The sequence below is a fragment of the Pristiophorus japonicus genome, chromosome 11, assembly GCF_044704955.1.
Source record: "Pristiophorus japonicus isolate sPriJap1 chromosome 11, sPriJap1.hap1, whole genome shotgun sequence".
Classification (NCBI taxonomy): domain Eukaryota; kingdom Metazoa; phylum Chordata; class Chondrichthyes; family Pristiophoridae; genus Pristiophorus; species Pristiophorus japonicus.
The window spans coordinates 178,666,496-178,683,471 of record NC_091987.1 but is presented as its reverse complement, the minus strand read 5'-3'; the positions used below and the strand labels follow the sequence as shown (position 1 = coordinate 178,683,471).

Below are 16,976 nucleotides of genomic sequence, written 5' to 3'. Positions count from 1 at the left end.
AGGTTAATACCATACATACACAAGTCTAGATTCTGATCAATGTTATTTTATCAGCAGTATTTGAAATCCTTCCAGCATTAAAATGCCAATTGAAAAATCAATGCCAGAACTGCACAGAAACAGCACCTCAAGACAGTCTACAATTACACTCTACGGCCAACTAATCTTCACACTGCCGCCGCGTACCATGTAGCAGCATTCTCATGTTCTAACCTAGGGGTATTAACAAACTTTGTGTCTTTGTGGGCTGTGTAGGTGGTTGGGAGCCAAATATAAATGCTCCAATAAATTTACATACATCTCAAGTTGCCAATACATCTTGGTGTCCTACGTTAGTGACCATACTTCATAAGTACTTCATTGGCTATAAAATGCTTTAAGATGTCCTGAGGTCTGGAAGGTTGAACATAAATGCAAATTCTTTATAATTTAGGATTTATCTGTCAACGAGGCCTTTTCAAACTTCTAGGCCCATGAACTCAAAAAGGACCAAGCAGCAAAGAAGAAATATAAGCACAAATAGGTCTGAGTTACCTGAACTTTGAGAGTTGGACTCCTCTATTCTAGGAAGTTTACAGGCTAACAGCTAATCTCCATGTATGGATCCCCGCTGTTGCGGGTGTAGATGTGTCACATGCTGCAAGTGTTTCTCAAGTTTACTGCTTATTTGCATTAAGACTGCTTAGCTGATAATTATATTGATTTACTACCTAACTTTGGGATTGTAGAGTTGGGGTTGGAATTGGAATTTTTACCACACTGAATAATGTGCTTACCTCAAATTCCAATGTGCATAACTTTTAGCTTGAAATGATGCCATTGTGTATCGATCCATCCCTGTTTGTTTGTCCCTATTGGGCCCAGTCTGTGTACCTCAGCTTGTCCATCCCTGCATTTGTGGCTCTATGAATCACTGTCTATGTGACTATCTCAGTTTGGGGTTGTGGCAGCAGCCAGTTGCTGCTAGGCTCCACATTGAGAGATGGTACTCCTAGATGAACGGCTGTGATGCCATTACTGCAGGGCATCATGAAATTGTGTTTTGATTCCCGTTTAAAAGAAATTGCTTCTAATTATTTCCTCCTCTGGAACACCTTCTGGTATCTCATCCAAGTGGTCATTCTTCATATATGCATCTAGTCAGAGTGTTGGCAGGGAATTTGACCATTAAGGACATCCAAACAGAACCCAATCCTATCCTCTCAGAACATCTAAACACCCACTTTCCAACATGAGTCACTAGATAGCAATCAGATAGTGGATCCTGGATGAATTATCCCAATTCAGAGGCAGAAGCCAATTATCACAGCCTGTCACTGCCATCGTTGAGATCAGCTAACAACACGGATCGGAGATAGATCCTGGGACTTTCCTGGTCTGTATGGCTCAGTATCACACCACACGGTACATTTACCCATTGTGCCATTAGGGACGCTCATCTCAGAAACCAGGAGTTACAAATGCAGCCCATGTACAATGTTGCCTTGGCTCGTCATTATGTACCTTTGCCAGTTCGGAATGTCAGCATGGCTGGCTGGCCTTCACCAGAAGCGCTTCTTGCGACCATCAGTACTTCGTACAGACTAGTGGGTTCAAGCTCAGCGAGTTGAAGTTCATTCTCACTGCCAGGAACCCGAATCGTGTGCCAGCTTCCCAACATATTCCCACGGTTGTCGAGCTAGAACGAAAGCAAGAAGTTAGTGCCAAAAGTTCTTACATTGTGCCTTGCCATCCTCATCTCCGTTCTACTTTGCCTGACTCGCTCTCACTCTCCTGCTGTACTCGTCTTCTCCCTCCAAAAGATGTAGCCCAGGTAGGCCTATGTTCTACTACTACGCCTTGATCACCTGACCGGTGGCTTTGGACAAGAACCATCAATCCTCACTGATGCAGTATACTCAAAATTCCCAAAACTATCAGTGTGGGCCATGCTACTATATAAGTGAGTCCTGAGTGCTTGAAGGGATTCTGATGGCTCAGTTTGGGGCTCTCTCACCTTTACATCAGTACTTGTGCCTAATAATGATACCCTAGTACAATGTAGGGGGTGAGAGAAGGGATGTTAAACCAATGTCCTTTCTGCATGGTTGATAACAAGCCCATAATACTAATTACAGAGTCGGGAGTAATACTTATAGACCAAAAAAACTCCATTTCATTAACTTTCCCCATACCAATTATTTTGCTTTTTGGGTCTTAACATATTTAATCTCTTAAATTTATCTTTTTATACATACATTTGGAATTTGTCATACTTCAATATGTTTTTGAAAAAAACGAGAAAGCAAGCAATAATTTCATATCCGTCCTTCTGCCCCGGAGCATCTGCCAATCTACAATGCTCTGGAGTGTTTTGAAGACTATTTTAAATTGAATCCATTGGATGACAGGGAGCCAACATAGGTCACAAAGGATGGTAGTGATCGGTGAGTAGGAATTAGTGCAGGTTAGTACATGGGCGTCTGAGTTTTGTACAGGTTGGAGTTTATGGTGGGTGGAAGATGAAAGTCCAGAGGTGATAAAAGTGTGGATAAGGGTTTCTCTGGCGATGGGGCTGAGGTAGGGAAAGTGGTGGACAATGCTGTAGAGGTGAAAATAAATTGTCTTGATGATGGATAGGATGTAGGATTTGGAGCTTCACTTTGAGTTGAATGGGACACTTTTGCACAGTCTGCTTCAGCCTCAGTGAGGAGGGGATGGAGTCAGTGGCAAGTAAGTGTAGATTATGGGGGGGGGGGGGTCGGGGGTCGTCACAATATTCAGTTGAATGAAGTTATGATTCATCCATGACATGATGTTGGACTGTTTGGAGGTCAACGTGGGTGGATAGTTAGAGCTGGGTATCATTGGCATACATATGGAAGTTGACCCCATGTCTAGTGATGCCATCGACATGCAGCATGCAGCCTAGGGCAGAACGCAAAGCTGTAGCTGAAGACGCGCTGGATGCATTGATAGATATGAGGAGTGCAACCACGCATGGGCACTCCCACATAGCTAGACAACAGAGGAGAAGGATGTCCGTGAACTGTATCAACTGTTGGGGAGAGGCTGAGAAACATCAAGAGCGATATCATGGTCATAGTCACAGAGGATGCCATTTTGTGACTTGTCGGGTGCAGTGTAGTACTATACTACCACCCCCCCCCCCCCCCCCCCCAAGTGACGACGCTGATTAGTGCTTTAGGTACATGCCCATTAGGAACCGGATTGACACTGCCCAACTCACTTCACGCGAGAATATTTACACCCATCATTGAACCTGGGCCTCAAGAAGCAAACCCATCCAGTTTGTTCATATGTGTTTATGTATCAGCAGCACCATACCTTGCGGTACTTGACAAAGTAGGCATTGATTGGCGAGCCACCATCTTTTCCCGCTCTCCAAATCAAATCATAGCTGTCTGGGTTGGTGGTAAATGGAGCACTGAGAATGATGGGAGCATCGGGTGGCGAGGCAACATTGGTCTTCCGCGTTGGCACAGGGACGATGGACTCTTTTGTCGGCTGCTGTTGTGGCAGCACGGTGTCATAGATGTAATCGTAGTCCACACTTTCGTCACCTTCGTCACTCTGAACAATATCTGAGCCTCTCGCCGGTGGTGTGGGCTCTTGGTCATCAACCTCGGCCTTTGTTTCAAAGGGGACTGGTGGGAAAAAAAGTCAATAATATATTGTAATTATTCTCAAAAGTATAGCCACTGTTGCCAATTGCAAGAAACCACAAGCATGTAGATTGCTGGCTGCTTAACATTCTTCCTTTCCCCTCCCCCCACATTAAAATGCCATTAGTCCAAAGTAGTAAGAATGCTATTCTGAGCCAGAGGAAACATGCTCCACTGTCCCCAGATGTTCAGCTCACTGCCTCTTGCAAGAAAACCAACGAAAACTATCAGCGTTTCTCATTTAATTGAAGCCAGACTATGTTTGCTCTCGTTTATTTATTTAGGATACCACAGGCAGCAGCAGGATAGGGGAGGATGGGCTACACTTGTTGAAACTGGCACGTCTCTCAATAACAAAGAAACTATCAATTCGGAGGGGCTGCCAGCACCTCTCAGCTGATCCTTTAGTGTTTATACTGGAGCATCCAGTTGCAATCATGCTTAACCCGAGAGGTGCTGGGTTTGTGCTACCCTTGCGATGTTTTTATTACGCTGAAGGCACTATATAAATGCAAGTTATTGTTGTACTAGGTCGCAATCTCGAGCCGGAGCTATCATAAGTGAAATAGTGCTAATGTCTTCACAGTGATCAGGAATTTCCTCATGAGACCTATATCCAAAGAACCTCCAAAGGCAAAGCACTGTTGGTCTTTAGTGGCACCATTTTGTTTCAACTGAGCCCACCCAAATATCCTTGCACAGTTGATGTCACATTGTCAACCTGTACACAGACCTCATGGACAGGCTGATGCCAGAGAATTGTTGAGACTCTTCAGACTGTGCACGGGTTATCTGGGACAGACTCGGTTGTTTTGGTGTTGTAATGAATGTAGTCCCGCAGTATAAACTCAGCTATGCACATCTGCCATCAATCCTAGCTTCAGTGAATGTGCGCTTCATGTGGCATTTGACAATTAATGGCAGAAGTTGGAGAAGTTTAATTTTAAAAGGGTGTGTTGGTGAAGTTTGGGGTCTGCAGCTCCTGCTCCGAACTCTTATTTCAATATTGCCATGTTGGCAGTCAGGTAGAATTCATGCTGCAGCAGGTGGTACACAAACTTTAGACACATCTTTTACTGATTTTTATTTCAGTAAACGAGGTGGTACAACAATGCAACCGTGTCAATGATCAGGTGATTGCAGTACACATACCAAACAGACTTCTAAAGTGACAGGTTGGCAAGCAACCATGCCCCATTTAGAAGGATTATCTAGCCAGATACCATTCTGATCTGGTGTCAACCTGCAACTCTTTGAATTTTTGTGGTTGTTGGGATGAGGCATGTCTATATACAGGAACACTTCCCACTTTTTGCACCCAGTGTCAACATCGAGATACAGCATAGATTCGATGTAGCTCACTCTATACTGTCCTTTAAGCAATCATGAGAACCAAGGCTTATACCCAGCAGATGACAACGGTTAAGGTTTGTCCAGGTGATGAAAACATTTTTGAGACTAAATAATGTGTACTAAGGTGATCATAAATGGATAATTGGTCATTCACTACAACAGTTGCACAGGTTTGTTAGATGGAAAGTTACCATCTACTTTTGTGAGACTGTCAAGTTCCCCCTTCCCTCCGTGTAGTTAATTCCCTTTGATAACCAGGTCAAGGATAGGGGATAATCAAGGGGTTGTAGGGAGGGAGGAACTTAATACAATCACTAAAGTAATAGTACTCGGTAAAATAATGGGACTAAAGGCAGACAAGTCCCCTGGACCGGATGGCTTGCATCCTAGGGTCTTAAAGTGGCTGCAGAGATAGTGGATGCATTGGTTGTAATCGACCAAAATTCCCTGGATTCTGGAGAGGTCCCAACAGATTGGAAAACTACAAATGTAATACCCCTATTTAAAAAAGGAGGCAGACAGAAAGCAGGAAACTATAGACCAGTTAGCCCAATGTCAGTCGTGGAGAAAATGCTGGAGTCCATTAGTAAGGAAGCAGTAGGCCATTTGGAAAAGCAAAATTCGATCAAGCAGAATCAGCATGGCTTTATGAAAGGGAAATCATGTTTGACATATTTGCTGGACTTCTTTGAGGATGTAACGTGCAGGGTGGATAAGGGGGAACCAGTGGATGGGGTGTATTTGGATTTCCAGAAGGTGTTTGATAAGGTGCCACATAAGAGGTTACTGCACAAGATAAAAGTTCACAGGGTTGGGGGTAATATATTAGCATAGATAGAGGATTGGTTGACTAACAGAAAACAGAGTTGGGATAAATGGATCATTTTCCGGTTGGCAAACAGTAACTAGTGGGGTGCCGCAGGGATTGGTGCTGTAGCCTCAACTATTTACAATCTATATTAATGTCTTGGATGAAGTGACCGAGTGTAATGTAGCCAAGTTTGCTGATGATACAAAGATGGGTGGGAAAGCAAATTGTGAGGAGGACACAAAAAATCTGCAAAGAGATATAGTAGACAGGCTAAGTGAGTGGGCAAAAAATAGGCAGATGGAGTACAATGTGGGAAAATGTGAGGTTGTCCATTTTGGCAGAAAAAAATAGAAAAACAAATATTAATTTAAATGGAGAAAAATTTCAAAGTGCTGCAGTACAGAGGGACCTAGGAGTCCTTGTGCCTGAAACAAAAAAAGTTAGTGTGCAGGTACAGCAAGTAATCAGGAAGGCAAATGAAATGTTGGCCTTCATTGCAAGGGGATAGAGTATAAAAGCAGAGAAGTCCTGCTACAACAGGATATTGGTGAGGCCACACCTGGAGTACTGCGTACAGTTTTGGTCTCCGTATTTAAGGAAGGATATACTTGCATTGGAGGCTGTTCAGAGGTTTACTAGGTTGATTCTGGAGATGAGGGGGTTGGTTGACATGAAGATAGGTTGAGCCTACACACAGAATTCAGAAGAATGAGAGGTGATCTTAACGAAACATACAAGATAATGAGAGGGCTTGACAAGGTGAATGCAGAGAAGATATTTCCACTCACAGGGGAAACTAAAACTATGGGACGGTCTCAGAATAAGGGGCCGCCCATTTAAAACTGAGATGAGGAGGAATTTCTTCTGAGGGTTGTAAATCTGTGGAATTCTCTGCCCGAGAGCACTGTGAAGGCTGGACAGATTTTTGAGCGATAGGGGATTAAAGGGTTATGGGAAGCGGGCAGGGAAGTGAAGCTGAATCCATGATCAGATCATCCATGATATTATTAAATGGTGGAGCAGGCTCGAGGGGCCAAATGGCCTACTCCTGCTCCTAATGTTATTAACTAACATGTAAGAAACTGGAGACAACTGCAGATTGTATTTTAACTAGAATTTTTTGTTGTTGCAAAAACTATTTGCATTGCAGTTCCAAGCAGCTGCTACCCTCACACACATGCATGCAACCATCTGCAAACATGCATGTGCATACGGACCCACATATTTTCACTCACACGCAACCATTTCTACCCACACGTACACTCCCCTCAGGTCATGTTGCTCTGTTCTGGGAGTCTCTCTAAAAACTGCAATTCCCGATATCAATTGCAGTCTCAATGCCAGAAATGTATTTACAAGAAACATACTGAGACACTCAAACAGCAAAGTTTGTTACTTTCAAACATATTAATTGGCAAAATTAGAACAAATGTGTCGATTTGCAGGAATCCTTGAATTTCATCAATGTGTTCAGAGTAATACAATATCATTCTTCCCAGGAAATCCCAACCCAAGCAGCTTAGCATGATGCTTAAGCTCTGATCCCACAACCCGTATGTGACAGATTTTACAGCCTTGCTCAGAGACATGGAAGAAAACCAATTAGACTCTACTGTAAAGACTAGGTACAATCTAATATCATGGCTCGAGTCAGCTAGTGATTTGCTCAATGTGGAATGTTTAATATTCAAAGATTTAAAAAATCACACCTAAAAACCAATGGATTGTATTGAGAGATGTGCTTCATGTGACATTCCTGATTCATTATCTCAAATTGCTTCCAATGATACCAGTACTTTGTTGTAGTATTGCCCATCTCAAAATGTGCTCTCCAGATACAATCTAAGGTTGGAGGGGTCAAAATTATAACTGCATCACTGGGTATTTTTTTTTAAGTTCAAAATGTATCTATCACCTTGTGTTGTTGCAACAGTACTTCAGAATTAAACACCTCAAGTGAAGTGACCATTGTATGTAGCCATTCTGCGTTAGCAACACCTCAAACTACAATCACAATCTGATAATTATTGGGAGTGGTTGAGGGAGATATAGTGGCCAAGATACCAGGCGAGCTCTTCTTTGAATAGTGCCATGAGATCTTTCAACAGGCAAACGTTTCATCCAAAAGACAACAGTTTGTACAATAAAGCACTCCTTCAGTACTGAACTTGAATGCCAATCTGCCGAAATTATGAGCTGAACTGCTGATACTTGTACAGTTTACAAGGGAGAGAAACTATGCTACTAACTGAGCCATGTTAATGTACAGGTACACACACACACACCCTCCCCATGACCAGTATTAAAGATTGTGACACAGCATGCTAGTGGTGAGCAATGCCATTGTGTCACCTTTCATTAAGTATAGATTTTTTTTTACTATTTACCACAGCTCCATGATGACAATATACACTTTACATGTATTTGCTCTGTGAAGGGTTTAAGTGATGTGGAACACCCCAGCCCACAGGCTTCCTTGGAATCATGGTGCTGTTTTAGTGAAAGGGTCACGTAATTGGAATAAATGCAGTGTTATTCAATGTTATTTTGTATAGATCAGCTTTAGTCATTAGCCAGACAGTGTGTCTCAATTTTTCACCAGTTTACAACAGTGAAATTTCTCAGCAAACAGTCTCTCCATTGTTTTATGCTCGGAGTCAAGATTGCTGCAGTGAGCTCACCAACACCAAAGTGGACCGGGTGGTGCAGTGCCACACTGGTGTACGGCTGAATCACTGTCCGTTTATCTCCAGGACTTGGGATCCAATTCAGTCAGGAGAAGGGATGAAAGCCCTCTACAGATAACTCCGGTATGGTGGAGGGGAAAATGGGGAAGGCAGAGTGTCTGGATGATAGGGAAACCAGAAGCGTCAAAGACACCAGTGGTTGCGGGCTTAGAGACAACATTTCAGCTGTCATTCTCAAGCTCATTAAGGATTAGAGCCAATTGGAAGATATACATCGCGAGGAGCAGAAATAACAGGTTGAGGCAGGAAGATGCACGTTTCTAACTTTCAGATGGAGGTGTAATGTCAGGACAAAGTAGGGGAGGGCAGAGCTCCAAAATTACAACTAACTTAGGAAGATGAATCCTCATTATACCTTAAATATATGTGTTTTCTGATTTGAAACAAGTGTTTGAACAACAATCCAGCTCAATTAGGCCTAAAGTTGTCACCACAGAAACCACGATTGCCAAAGCAAAATAATGCCATATACATTCAGCAATTCACCCACATCTCCAATGACCTGTCTGCCATCGATCTGTTGCTTGATCGCAATCTACATCTTTCTAAAGAATGTTGCAGTCAGTTCCTTACACAACCTGTCAGCTACTCTCCCGGTAACATGTAGGTAAAATAAAAGTCAAGAAACTTTGGCATGACAAATGCTTGAGACATCACCTCAAATGATTACTACAACGTATGTCAACACATGATCTGTATGGGTTCACTCCAGGAAGCAGCACGAACTGGTGCAGGAGATAACGGCAGTGAAAAGGGCGACTGGATTGGACGTCACCAAGGTCCAGGTCGCTAATTGCAGAGCGACATGATCGGGGCCCAAGAGAGATGAGAGTTCGGGGCCCAGAAGAGGCGAGGGCCCAGGGGCAGCACGGGCCAGCCCGCACCGATATGTATGCACCCTAAGTCTGTGCAGCAGAGCTGGTCTCCAGTCATCTTGGTTAACCCTTGCTACTGGACCAAGACCTAGCTCTGTCAAGCCCGTGTGGTAGCTGGTGTGCAACGGCCACCACGTTAAAAAAAATCCACACACGGACATCTTCCACTCTTCAATATACAGTTTGGGACCTGGAATATTAGGTCCTTCATTGAAACACCTGTGAACTCATCGAACTCATCCGTTTTTTAGCATGAAAGTCATCCTCGATTCGAGGGACCGCCGAAGAAGAAGAATGGGTTCAGAGAGAAAATGAAGCTTACCAACTGAGAGAGAGGCCTCTGCTTGTACCGAACCCATTTTGTTGGAGGCCTCACAGATATATTGCCCAGAACTTTCCAGCGAAGCCGTGCGTATGTAAAGAGAACTCGATCCAGCCCTGGACATGGTGAGGTGAGGGGTATTGGAGCTTGTGCTGCCCACGCCAGAAGATTGAGAGTTCCGAGATTTTGACCGGAGAATGTGGGAAGGGTGGCTGGTGATTAGTCCGTGACGATCAAACCAGCGAATGATTGGTGTCGGCTGGCCGGTGGCATTGCAGGTCAATGTAACAAACTCTCCTTCAGTCACTCTCAAATTGGTAGGAGGGGAGATAATCACAGGTTTTGTGCCTCTGTCTGTAGAAAGGAATAAATCTGGAGTCACTCACTGAAATAAATGATCTTTGAATGAACACAAATTTCATATGGTAGTACAATGGGATTGCATTTGGGAAATTACTGCTCAGCCCCAAAAGACCTGCCATTTAACACAAATAACTCCACTACAGAAATTGCTGTTCCTTTATGCCTAGTGCTCCCCAAATCTCTCTTCCCGATTTGGCATTCTGAATAGACTCATTAACTGGCTACACTTACCTCTGATCCTAGTGCTGCCTGCAGACCACAAACTGCCAATGCCACTCTTCTTTCCTCCTTGCCTGCAGCTTTTGGGTACTCCCTCGCGCATTTTAACCATATTACATATCTCAGAAAAAGCACGCGTACGTCTTGCAGTGTCAGTGACGATGCATTAACTGCACTTTTCTTCAATAATATCAAGTTGGAAGTTGGACACATAACGGACTCCCTGCGTTCCCTTTGTAATTTTCTTTTAACAACTTTATCCCTTTTGTCGAGGTACTGATGGATGTGGTATCTCACCAAAGTGGCTATTCTTTACGTGTCAGCCTAAGACAGTGACGGGCAATTTGACCATGGTGGGAGGGGAAGGGAGACCATCGGCAAGCCCAATTCTAAAGGTCACAGAGGCTCACTTTCCTGTAGTAGCAGGAACCCAGTGAATTCCCCCCCCCCCCCCATCTAATTCATGGACACCAAGGCCAATTGTAGCACTCCCGACCGTAATTCCAGTGGAGATTATCTAACTCAGCAGACCAGGAATTGACCCTGGGACCTTTCTCGTCTGTGACTCAGTATCGTACAAGGCAGTGCATGCAATCGCAGAACCATTAGTGAGCTCTATTTTCTCATTAACAAAGTATATGAGGATGGAAAGATTTTACAAAGCAGGAGCAAAAACACAGATGCCAAGCAAACGGCAAAAAGGGAAACAAAGTGAGCGAGAAGTGGGAGCGTAGTTGTAGGGCAATTAACACCGTCCAGGGCTTTTAAGAGAATGGAGTGACTGCTGCCAACGAACCGGAGGCTGCGCCGTTCACCACAACAGACGGAGGATCTGACAAGTGCTGAACAACATCATAATAAAGTTTCATTAATGTTAGAGATTCCCAATCTACTGTCCCTATGACTGACAGGAATCTCCGAATGCTTCTAGTCTCAGAACAGTAATTTGCGAACTATTAACAAACCCAACTACCAGTTAGCAAAATAGACGACGCCGGGGCCAAACTATCCCTCATCTGGAGACTGCCGACTCTGGCCAACCACAATCTGGTGCACAAACAAGTGATTCATAACTGAATAAATTCTCCAATTCACAAAATGAATAACTTAAAACTACAACTGAACAAGATTTTTTTAAATCCACTTCTTTAATCCTCATTTTGGGAAGTCTGGCAACAACAAACAAAAACACAGTGGAACTGTGCATACGCTACCACTTCCGGTTCGTTGGCAGCAGTCGCATCATTAAAAGAAAGACTTTTGGAGATTGCAGCAGTTGGCGAGAAGGAAGTGTTGAAAATGAGTCTTGTAGGAGGTAGAAACAGTGCCAGAGGATAGAAAAAAAACAAGATTGCATTCACTGTTTTAATGTAGGCAATCATGTCAGTCAATTTGCAGATAGCAACACCCCACAATCAACAAATGTATGAATAACCAGACAATCGGTTTTCTTCGTTGATTGAGGGAAGAATGTTGGCCAGGACATCGGGAGAACTCCTTTCTCCTCTTCTCGGCAGATACCACAGTATAATGCGAAGGGAACGCTACATTGTTGGAGTTGCCACTTTTTGAGGGAGACATCAAATCGTGGCTACATCTGCCTTTCTCAGGTTCATAGTTGGGATTTAACCCACATGAAAGCCATCATCTGAGCCAAACTGACAAGTTGATAGTGTCAGCTAGCTTGGGGCAGCAGTGGTAAAGTTTCAAGACACCACCAATTCAAATCTTGGCCAGATACCCCAGGGGTGTACAGGACATCCTTTTTATATGTTGCTGGTCTAATGTGTGGAACTGTTATATATAAATTCTTATTTTAAAATATATTATGTAATTCAGACTGATAATGAGCTTAACTTCTGGGTGAAAGAGGGTGGAAGGAACATTTGTGTTAAGCTGTTGTGTACCTGATTGGACCAGGAGCCTAGCTGATGATTGCATAGAACCAATCCCATTTTCCACCATGCATTGATACATCCCAGCATCCTCAGCAGTGAGTCCTATGATCTTCAGTCTGTTCCCGGAGATCACGTGTCGAAGGCCGGCTTGGACAGTGGCCGCATTGTGGTACCAGGTGATGTTGGGCCGCGGATTGCCACGAGAATCGCAAGTTAAACGCGCTGTGGATCCCATGGACAGAGTCAGCTCTCGCAGCCCTTTGATGATTGTAGCAGGTTCTGCAAAAAAAGAGTAAAATTATTTTACATTCAAGTAAATTCTTCCAGCAGAAGTGCTGAGAATGACAGGGCATTTGTAATATCTCAGTGAGTCTCTCTCTGTTGCACCACCCACACTCTCCAGATTGGCCTGTTCCTGTACAGTCTGGCTGCTCAGCCCCTGATGCTGTGCTCTTGCCATGCTGACAGTGCACCCATTTTGCACTCTAGGGTAGAAATTACAATTGGTGCTATTCTTGTATATAGTTAACACTCAAATGCTCCGCGCTATTTTATACTTAGGTGATCGTAATTTCTATCTTTGTGCGTCAGATGGTAAATATAACTCGGGTGATTACAAACAACTACAAGAATTTTTAAGCAGAAGCTGAGTACTCAGACAGCCAACGGCACTACCCGCAGTGATTTGTCATGAGATGTTGCACCACAAGAATTACTTGCCTTGCTTATTAGACAAATAAAGTGGTCTGCATTGTTGACACTCTGTAGGCTATAATGAATCCCTGTGATGATCCATCAGGATCCCATGGCATATACATCAATGTCCACCAAGCCAGGGAATTAAATAAATCACATTTAAATGGGAAATCATCTCGTTCACTACTGTGTAGGACTTAAGCTGATAACTACAAAGGTTTTTTTTGTCAGTCTGCTCACTGTTGTATTTGGCGTCACCATTTTGCACTTATCCTTAAAAGTAAAAATGAGGGTGAATTTTTCAAATCTGCGCACCAAACAGGGAGCTGTGTGCCAGGAGCACAAATCAAGAATTCAGTTGCTCAACAGGTCAAATCCTGCAGAGTTTAGTACTGAGCCATGCAGGAAGCTTTAATCTGCAGTCTGTGCAAAGCCAGTCAGCGGAGGACCTCAATGCCCCTATGGGAATATAAACCAGACAGATTTCAGCTCCCGATTGTCCTTGCAGGGTCTCAGCTGGTATGGGGAAGTGGGGGGGGGATGTTGGATCTGGACAGGATCAAGTACAACTGTGATGCCAAATATCTTTGTGACACTCAACATCAGGGCTCACACATGAAGGATGCCTACTTAAGGCGAGGTATTGGAGGGGTTAGCTGGCACCAGTGGACCCATACACCAATATAAGCCAGCACCATCAGCAGAGGGAAGGGGAAATTGGAAAAGAGGAAAACAAAAATATATAAAGAAACTCACTCACCATGAACAGTCACAGTGTAGTTTGCAGATACTGGTTCCCCCACTCCATTTTCAGCGATACACAAGTAGCTCCCAGCATCCATTGCTCCAGCTTGATCGACAACCAGGTTACTGTGAAAGAGTGTCCGCCTGTCGTCCCCAGACATGTCCAGACCATCTTTTAGCCATCGGACACGCGGGTTTGGGACTCCACTTGCTACGCATTCCAGGATCAAAGGACTATGCTGAATCACCGTTACATTCTGTGGGGTTGTGGGGTAGATGATGTACGCAGTGTTGGTTGCAGAGCCTGTGGGGAAAGATGGGAGCAATCACACTGTGCAGTGTTCAACCATCTTGAAACATCTGGGCCACGTAGCGCGTAAAACGCTCAACGAATGACGATGTAAAGAAAGAGAAAGAGAAAAAGTGAATGACCACTCAATACAAAAGAGAAGAATGTACATGAGCAACTGCTGCTGATCAGTCATTGTACAGCCCTGAGTGCAAGCAAAGGAAGGCTACAGAGAAATCAGGAGCATAAGCAAGGGAAAGCAAAGTGTTGGAGTGTGAATGAGGCAAAGTGAAAGAATGGGTGGCTAAAAGGGAAAGAATGCTGTGGAAAAGGAAAGCCAAAGGCAACACTGGGATAGAAAGTGAAAGATTGCGCAGAGGAACGTAGTAAGCGAGAAAATGGAATTGAGGGAATATGAGAGAGAGAAACTAATGGAAAGTCTCTGGTACAAGTTGAGGGTAGATGCGCGTTAGGAGACTACAGATTTACAGTGAAGTCTCCTTTCAGAAATCCGACTGAGGACACCATCAGATAACATCCCTGTTTATTTGTTAGATGAATAATACAGCGAGATGTAACCATGCTAAAAAAACAACAAACAGTGATGAGTTAGAAAAACAAGATTTAGGCCCTCATTTCCCAAAATTGCTTTCATCAGGCAAGTTCTAAGTAGCTTTTCAGACACACAGCTGGTTAGAGATTAACTCTGAGGAAGAAAAAACTTCCGTCTGTTTGACTTTTCATCACCCTTATAATTTGTCCATATTTTCATCCGAGAGGTAGAGCAGATGTCATGCAGCACACAGGGATGGGACAGTGCTCGTTTCAGGGGTTGTGGGTGCCTCAGTTTTTTTGGGGGGAGGGGGGGGGTGGGGGAGGGGTGGAGAAACAGTGGGTGCCTCCTAATCTAAACATTAAATTTAAGCACACATTTCAACACCGTTTAAAAAGTGATTGAGGACGTGGATTCTGTCATTTATCTCATTTCATTTATAAATAATTAAATGTTTGGATATCAAGCTGAGTAAAGAGCTTAGAACCGAACAAATCTACAGGTAAATAAAATGGAATCACAGTCACACTTGTGGGAAAAGAGAACTTTGTGTTCAGTGTTCTAGCCCTGGCAAACGAAAGCATGCAAGGATGTGCCTGAGTAGCACTGGAGTCAGGGTACATGAATATTCAACAAACCTCAGTTAACTTGCAGGAAACATCAGAGAGGGGTCAGCTCATGTGATGGATGGAAAACTCTTTAAAAAAAATAAATGCCACACAGATGAGGAAAACCCCAAGTTCAATTGTTGGTCTGTGCTGAGTTCAGGCAGGATAATAATAGAGGTGCTACAATTTGCCTTAGTGCCCCCACTGGTGGATAATTTCACTCCTTATTGCGATTTAGAGTTGAAAAGTGCATGTGCGGGTGTCAGGGTGGACTGGATCAGGATGTGAGCCCATGTGAAGATTGTATACTTAAAACATGTACTGGAAGGTACAAAACTGTACTGCAGCACGAGTCAGTGCCTCCAGGAGCACAGGCGGGAAAACTGGGAATGTGTGGAATGCCATGTGACTGCAGCCTTTCGTTTCTGTTTTTCTCATCAAGGTGAGGGATGTCAGTGCTGTGGGTTGAAGACTGAATCAGGTTTTGCAGCCAATCAGTACCAAGCATTCTCAAGTCAGCTTTAGTGCAAGTTAGAGAGAGTGAGCGAGCGGTAAGCGGGCGGGAAGATGGGCGAGAAAGAGAAAATCTCCCACCACTTAATAATGTACCTTACTCCCAACTACATAATAGCATCGCCCATTGCACCATGACATTTATTTTGCACTACAGCCATTATGGTCTTTGAATGAGACTGCCCATTTAGTGCTTAATTACAGGCAGTTTTGTACTGTGTATTAAAACTGCTCCAAAGTCATTACACGTAGAAGTTTGTAGCAAGCAGAGACATATTCATCGCAGTCTTGGCTGCATTCAAATCCATAATCCAAAGGTGAAAGGCCAGTGCTTAACCCACTGCACCCCCTAGATTCCCTCCCACAATGGTGACAGCACCTACCACACTGAACAGTTCAATATCCTTAATCTTAATCGGGTGTTACAAGGATCAAGGGGCACAGCAATCCTTTTAGCCGACTGTATTGGCTGAAACAGCAATGGCCGAGACTAGGTACATTGTGAAAATATATTTAGGCTGCACACTTACGCCTAATCAGCAGCTTATGCCCTGTAGGCTCCATTTTCATCTCGTGCGTGACAGGATTGTACGCTGCACACTTGTAGGTTCCTTTGTCCTGCTGTGTGACGTTGAGCACTTGCAAGTTTCCAGAGGGAAGGATCAGGTAGTTATCTGGAAAACAAGAGCATGGTAAGGAAAAGGATTGATGGAACATGATTAACGGGCTCCTGAAACTGCAACGGGTCAGGGAACAGGGATGCCAGCTCAGACCCATTGTATTCATGTGACTCAGTTGGTTTCCCCACAGACTTGCTCTGCGCCAAAATATCAAGCCCAAGCTTCTAGGAGAGCCAAGATGGGTTTAATGAAGGCGTTTAAATATTTCCAATGAATTTTCTTTTTATCACGTTATTGTAAAATATGTAATTTTTTTAAGTTTCATTGTTTAATCCCTCACTTTAGAAATTGGAAATTTTAGTCAGTCAGTGAGGGAAAAAAATGGTGGATGAAAAAGTTTCAGAAAGCATTTAGCAATTTGCAAGAACCCAATCACAAAATATACCCTCACTATAAAATAGCAGTTGATGCATATACACGGACACCTTGAACATTGAAAAGGTTCATCACAGCGCCCCCTACACAAGTAACAGGTAATGCAAGGATTTCAGTTTCCAATGAAATGCATGTTCCACAAATTTAATATATTAATAAACTAGTCGATTTCCAGTGGTGTTGCACCGAGGAAGCCAAGAGCAAGTGTAGACTTCAGATAAAAGTGGGGTTAAAGGGCAAGGATTAGAGCAAGGCTTGTCGACAT

The 16,976-nt window shown here is 43.6% G+C and overlaps 1 protein-coding gene across 4 annotated transcripts in view; it reads right to left on the bottom strand.

The window, feature by feature from the left end:
- cdon (cell adhesion associated, oncogene regulated) overlaps positions 1–16,976 on the bottom strand; it is a 200,475-nt gene that overhangs the window by 46,236 nt on the left and 137,263 nt on the right. For 3 of the 4 annotated variants that reach the window (XM_070894317.1, XM_070894314.1, XM_070894315.1), the window contains exons 5-10: positions 16,187–16,330; positions 13,710–13,997; positions 12,263–12,532; positions 9,774–10,127; positions 3,328–3,647; positions 1,504–1,678 (exon numbers count right to left, since the gene is read on the bottom strand). In XM_070894317.1, the coding sequence (XP_070750418.1) occupies positions 1,504–1,678; positions 3,328–3,647; positions 9,774–10,127; positions 12,263–12,532; positions 13,710–13,997; positions 16,187–16,330 (1,551 nt within the window). The remainder of the gene's footprint in view (positions 1–1,503; positions 1,679–3,327; positions 3,648–9,773; positions 10,128–12,262; positions 12,533–13,709; positions 13,998–16,186; positions 16,331–16,976) is intronic. The other variant, XM_070894316.1, reaches the window with a different exon arrangement.